General features: G+C 34.7%; 1 protein-coding gene across 1 annotated transcript; it reads left to right on the plus strand.

Moving 5' to 3' along the window:
• The first annotated feature begins 5090 nt into the window (after positions 1-5090).
• Positions 5091-7183, plus strand: LOC144446318 (5-hydroxytryptamine receptor 1A-like). The gene has a single exon (XM_078136065.1). It carries the CDS (start codon positions 5485-5487, stop codon positions 7063-7065), a length of 1581 nt encoding a protein of 526 aa, XP_077992191.1. The 5' UTR covers positions 5091-5484; the 3' UTR covers positions 7066-7183.
• Positions 7184-7402: the final 219 nt, after the last annotated feature.

A 7402-nucleotide genomic window follows, 5' to 3' on the forward strand; every position in this document is an offset into this window, starting at 1 on the left:
CACTTCACATATAAACATTTCACATATTGAGATTTCTTAAGCGATATTTTGACTTACGTGTAATATGTGATATGTATGTATGTATGTATGTATGTATGTATGTATGTATGTATGTATGTATGTATGTATGTGTGTGTGTGTGTATGTATGTATGTATGTATGTATGTATGTATGTGTGTGTGTGTGTATATATATGTATTTATACGATTCTTTCACATTAAATTCAAAATATTAATATCTTTATTAATTTCATCTTGTTTGTGATGCTTTAACGGTTACTGCAATTTATTCATTTAAAGGAGTACCTGTTCACTGTTGATTATGTGACAACCATAATGATGCTACAAATTGAAATATATCTACCTTAGCTTCACATACGTCCAATTGCAAGTAATCCGTGTTCGCCTCACTCATTTGAAGTGCCATTTCTTTACAGTTTGGTGTATGTAATGTTCTTTGACATTTGGCGCTTACAAATATCTCCCCTTGTGGTAATGCCTGCATCACAAGATAACTTGTTTACAATAACTAATCAGTGTTGTTTAATCAAAGCACTTGGCATTTGTTATCTAGCGATAAATGTAATTAGTATAGGATTAGTAAATAAGTCAACATATTATTTGATCATGCTGTTGTTAGCTCCTGTTTGTAACTAAGTAGTTTAAATTGAATTTAACGTTAATTTAGGTAAAATGTGCCAAAATTCCGAATATGGTATTTCTGGATCGTAACAATAATACATTCAATGTACTATATACAAATACATGGAAGATATCGTTCAATCCGAACATACACGTACGCTCTTACACTCGGGCAGAGAGAGACACCGCACACCAACAGTTGCGTTGTAATCAAAATCTATGAATAATCTTTATTTCTTCAAGTCCCTAACATATAAGTTCTAGTTGTCACTTTGAAAAATGAGGTGATGTCATCTTTGTAAACACAACTGTTTATAAGTAAATAATCTCTCACCTAGATTCATTGTTCTAGAAGACACGGTGAACTTTCCACCAGTATATATTTAAGATTGGGATTTGAGATCATGCCATATGTAAATGTTCACGTGTAAGACAAATGTTGATCACGCCATTGGAAAATTGGGTATTAATTTGAATACGGTAAATAACAAGTTACCTTGTTTACAATAACTAATCACTGTTGTTTAATCAAAGCACTTGACATTTGTTATCTAGCGATAAATGTAATTAGTATAGGATTAGTAGATAAGTAAATAAGTCAACATATTATTTGATCATGCTGTTGTTAGCTCCTGTTTGTAACTAAGTAGTTTAAATTGAATTTAACATTAATTTAGGTAAAATGTGCCAAAATTCCGAATATGGTATTTCTGGATCGTAACATTATCACTGTTCTTTAAAACCCTGGTAGGATGTAGGTTGCAATGTAAAGGCTTTAATCCTATGCACTTAAATGGCTGCAATGGATTGTATGCTCCCCGGGTAGTTGAGGAAGACTAAAGGGCCGTTGTGCCGTTCTGATCCGAGCCAGGGGTAATAATTGTAAAGCGCTTTTAGCACGGACTGTGAAAGCGCTATATAAGAACCCAACATTATATAATACATATACCAGACATTAAGACATTGTCTAATGAACTAACACTGATATACATACAAAGAAAAATTACCTGTGCTAGGAAATTTACGTTTTAGCAAGTCGTAAACACCTTTTCAGTTTGAACGTTAGGCATATCTTTTGGGGGCGAAAGATCCGAAGTGACGTCACCATCTTTTAATATTATACTTCTTAGAACTAAATTTCTTTGCTGTAAGTGTTGATTGATACTATTGTGTATATTGCTAAGTGTAGTGACCATATCTATTTTTTATGTTAAACTTTACTATGTTTCCTGTAAACATTTACTTTATAATTTGATGTGTCGAAAGCTGTTTGTTTCGCACCTTATAAAGGCAGCAGCCTTACCCAGGATGTTGTTGTCTACTTCACGTTAGGATTTCATGAAGCATAGCTTTTGAAATAATACCGTCTTTTGAGTTTAAGTTTTATAGCCTGTGTGAGAAAGTTTAATTGATATCATTAGAATTTATTATTATTATTTTCTCGGGGGGGGGGGGATTATGACAGTTTTATCTGCCAATATATAACGGCATTGTGGTGAGTCGTCCAGTAGCACCTGTGACGTGAATATAACCAGCAAGAATAATCGTTAGTGAGATTGTTAAAGACAACAAGCATCATTGTACTGTGGTAAGTCAAAACATGGTAGGATTGATGAATGCTTCACGTCTTGCTATCTCTCAATTGTTTAGTATGATTGATTGTTCGATTGTAATATAAATATCAAACATAAATCATAGACAGATGAATACATAATTTTGTGTTGATATTTTGCTTTGATATGATCCAACTGTAACATTGAAAATCCGTGTCTACACCTTTGAGTAATGGTTGTCGCTTGTTCTTCTCTCTTATACTTATGTCCGTTTTTCCATGAATTATCATGGGTGGTTTGGAAGCGTTACCTAAAGTTATAAAACACCAACAATGTGCGATCGGACTACTATACAATAACCTTGGCGCTACAATGTTAACCATGATGTAACGTTTCTTCTCAAATCAATTGAATGAAATCATAGGCCTAGACATAGAAGACAGATGGCCTGTTGAATTCACTATGATGACATGATGGTCAAGACATAGGTTTGGCAGTCTCAGTCTGCCAATCACTCCTGTCAATACATCTGCCCAATATTTCATTAGGTATGACTTGTCTAACAAAAGGGTGATAGCTTGCTCGTGGTAGACCAAATTCACAATCCATTAGAACACCCTGGTTGTGAAAATGTATGCCATCTTGACGACAAAGTCAGTATGATTAAGTCTTGATAATTAAATCATTTGAATTTATTATCAACGAGTTTTACAAACTGATAAGTATGTGTACTGTAGCTGGATATCCTGACCTTTTTGATTTACTTAGTATTTTTTGATTTACTTAGTATTTCCTACTCATGTACTTAATAAATTGGCACATGGTGTTAAATAATTTAATCTGCCCTGGATTCAGCCTCATTTCTGAAGTATTAAGTCTTCAACTCGTTGACGTAAGCATCTCCATCGGGTGAAGTGTAAGAAAGGCATGGGAGAAATCAAACACTTTGTGAGAATAGAAATCCAGTCTTTTTCTAAGTAAGAGGCTATAAATCCCACTAATAGTAGCTAAGACGTCATCCCCAGTACTTCTTTACTGTCTACAGGCAAACAGCAATTCAACCAATGAAATTAATGAATATGGTACGTTTTCTGCACATTGACTTATGCAATTATTGTGTTATTGTACGGGGATCAGTTATCATGACGCATAAACAATCCAGTGTCTTTATAGACATGATGCATGACGTAAAAGAATTCAAGTATGCAATGTGAACTTGCAGGTTTAGCCCATTACTTATTATAATTAGCAATGTATTATTTTACGAAATGTGGTTTTAGTGTATCTTAATCATTTATGACCGTGGTTTAAATTGATGAAACAAGTAAAGGCATAATACACAACAGAAGTACAATTACTTCACAAAGACGAAAACTTCATATAATTATGCTTAGTAACAACAATATATGGAAGATGCTAGCCAATGTAATACATTGAATAACGTGTCGATTAGAATTTTGTGACACGCATGCATACATATGTATACCGTAATATATTAAAATGTCCATAGATTGACATTTACGTCTGGAGGATTTCTTCCCTTCTTGATTAAAATGTACTGGTAGCAACACAGTTTCTGTCTTTGATCTAGTAGAAGATAATACTTCCTTTCATAAGTTGTCTGAGACACCAATGACATCAATATAATGACATACACATTTTATGCTGAAGGTCAAATGATGATATAACTATAAAATACATTCCATTTGATTGACACATATATTTATCACTAGTCAATCTTTTTCAGAAATGGTTACTACACTGAAAGAATCACGAGACATTTGTATGTTTTTTTTGTATATCAACCTTAGCTTGTTGCATATTGACAAAGACATTCAGTATAAAGTCGACGTCCAAAGATTACGCAAATGAAGAGAAGCAGATAACACAAAGCGCGTTACTGGTATAAGTAGTGTGATTATGGTTTTGATAATATCAACCATCTAGTTCAAATCATTGATAATTTGCAATATCCTATGATGATCCACAATCTAACAGAAAGTATTAATACTAAGAGAAAAGATAGTATGATGAATAGGGCACAAAATATCGACGTGGTTTACAAAATACATATAAAAGTTACCATGGTACAATTTCTTTACCCAAAAAGTGCTTTGTTATGTTGCTGTCATATGTCTATCATAGTTCTACTAGTACAATGAGTTTTGAAGTGCTAAATTGCTAAATGTATATTTTCCTACAAGAATATTTCGGTACACAATTTGTGACATATCTTGACACGCAATAAATCTGCCCTCAGTGCTTTAAATCCCATGTGATTTAAATATATATCTTTATAATCCAAAGTTGAATACCCTCGAGATAAGCTCTTTGCGAATGTCCCTCAGTGCCATCTCAGACACATATTGACAACATATCTATCACCGCTAATATTTGAAAGCGTATGGCATACAGCAGACTTCTTTAATAGAGTCTGGATATGTGCTCAAGCTACCTTAATGATTTACATTTATTTTTTTTCCGTCTTCTTTTCCCAGATTATCCTAAGAGTTTGGCAAAGTATCATTGGTCCAGGCTTTTTGGAATGGTAGGAATTACCGTCGTATCCGAACACGGAATTAAATAAACTGGTACATATATGAAACACATTTTTATTATCGACATAGTCTTAGATCTAGGCTTTTTTCGACAGACGACGCGCACATTTAAAGAAACGACAACGTATGAATTTTTAATGGAAATACGAACTTCTTCGAGATCCTTCTATAGAATTTCAATCTCGTTGACAGTCCTTGTGGTTCGGTGTACAAAACACTGGAAGACTCGCCGTTCGTTTTGAAAAGATACATTATTCCAACGTTGATTGTTGCATTACACCTTGCGTGACAACGAACTGAAAACGCAGTGACCAAGGACAAAAAACGGAAACAACGCAAATACCAAACACTTCAAGTTCAAACGTATATGCGACTCGTTAACTGTTCAGTACGTTTTATCATTAGTTGACAAGTCATCGACCGTTCAAATTATATACACGCTAATTGTGGACACTGACTTAAAGCTTTTCAATTTTTGACGTCATACGAAGAGGAGCTCCTTTCTGTGGATAAAAAGCAGAGTAATGACTCGCATTGAGGATAAATTGTCTGAAGATAGTTTGTGAGGAGTACAACTCTACTGGCTATCTTGTAAAGAATTAACTGTCAGTTTCTTTCGTGACCATACCCGGACTTGGCAAGGCAGGTTTTGAGATCACTAAACGGTGAGCAAACCCATTTCGAAGAAGTCTAACATATACACTTTATGAAATCTTTGCTGAACGACTTACAATGTATAACAACAACTCAAGTTATGACTTAAATGCAACTCTCGCGACTGATTTACCAAAAATCACGTTGCCACCAGAAAATATCTTCATCATCATTTTTGCATCAGTCGTTGCCATAACGACGGTTTTCGGCAACACCTTAGTTGTGCTGGCTGTTTTGACCGAAAGAAGATTGCGCAAAGTTTCAAACTCATTCATCGTAAACCTAGCTGTCAGCGACCTGTTGGTTGGTTTAATCGTCACTCCAATGGCGACTTTGAACCACATTAGCACTAGTTGGACGTACGGAACTGTTATGTGTGATTTTCTTGTGTCAATGGATGTGATATGTTGTACGGCTAGTATATGTAATCTGTGTGCTATAAGTATAGACCGGTACAGAGCAATAACGCAACCGTTAAAGTATGCATTAAAGAGAACACCACAGCGAGCTGCCATAATGATATGTATTGTATGGTTCGTAGCAGCAGCAGTTGCTTTGCCGCCATTGTTTGGATGGCGGGAAGATCGCCCAAAAGAAATATCTGAGTGCTTGATAAGTCAAGACGAGAGCTACACAATTTATTCTACCCTCGGTGCTTTTTATATCCCTCTGTGTATAATGGTAGGTGTGTACATAAAGATCTTCCAGGCAATATTAAACAGACGAAAGAAATTTATGGATGGAAATGAGATTTCGACAACACAGGTTAACGTGTCATCAACCAGTGAAAACAAAAAATACTGTGTGCTAAGTGGGGATCAACTATATCCATTAAGAAAACTACGTAAAGATTCAGCAGACAATAAAAAGAAAATAGAAACTGTGCACCCAGAAGTGGGTTATCGATTAAGTCGGCAGCAGAAGTATGCCATATTTGAATGTGAAGATGATATTGATTCTGATGATGATATGACGGTTATCCAACTGCCGGAAACTGTGTTAACTGGCAGAAACGAACCAATATCAACAATGTCTGCCATTCAATTACATAGAACACTTACAATGAGTGAACCCGATCTCATTGAAATTGCAGCTAGAAATGCTAAACTCAATACATTCAAGCCTAAAATTTCAGGAGGATATCCAAAATCTGCGCTCAAAAAAACAAAAAAATCAGCGTTCCGTGGACGAGGGTCGATCTACGACAAACATGTATCTTTTGCAAAACGCTGGTCCTTCCGGTTGAAGACATCACGAACATGTAGTGTTAGCGGTAACGTTGCATGCAATGGCAACATGAACGTCAAAATTAGACGAAAATCTCTGCAAATGTTAGACGATAGTGTCAGCGAGAGGAGTTCAAGTTCGCGTACCACACGTATTTCAGTTACACAAGAAAAGAAGGCTGCAAAGACTCTTGGCATTATCATGGGTACTTTTATTTTATGTTGGATGCCGTTTTTCATAATGGCGCTGGCTCTACCATTTTGTAAGCAACATTGTGCAACTTTTCCATTCGTCATTATGGAGATTTTTACATGGCTGGGATATGCCAACTCAGCTTTAAATCCACTCATTTATACATTCTTTAATATGGAATTTCGTCGAGCGTTTAAGAGAATTCTGTGTTGTAAATGCCAGTCATATTCCAAATATTGAACTTAAATCTATCATAAAATTAACATTATTAAATCATTACCTTGAAAGGTTGTAATAGTAACCTTAAAATGTTGTCATAGTTACCTCAATAGTTGTCATAGTAACAATATATTGCTCAGTTAGACGTTCTAAATGTTTACATACATTAAATAATTATTGAACTATATGTTTCCATTAATACATTTTCATCATATCTGAAGAAATGGATGATTATATTAATCAACAGTAACATTTGTTTTATGAACTTATATATTTCATTATTATTTCTCCTATAATTTCGAAACTTGTTTCCATATTTTTGACAAAATAAAAACGTCTTTATATGCATTCTCGAAAA

The sequence above is a fragment of the Glandiceps talaboti genome, chromosome 15, assembly GCF_964340395.1.
Source record: "Glandiceps talaboti chromosome 15, keGlaTala1.1, whole genome shotgun sequence".
Classification (NCBI taxonomy): Eukaryota; Metazoa; Hemichordata; class Enteropneusta; family Spengelidae; genus Glandiceps; species Glandiceps talaboti.

Excerpts from the sequence above, each read along its gene's own strand:
- LOC144446318 (XM_078136065.1), top strand. The coding sequence starts at position 5,485 with ATGTATAACAACAACTCAAGTTATGACTTAAATGCAACTCTCGCGACT.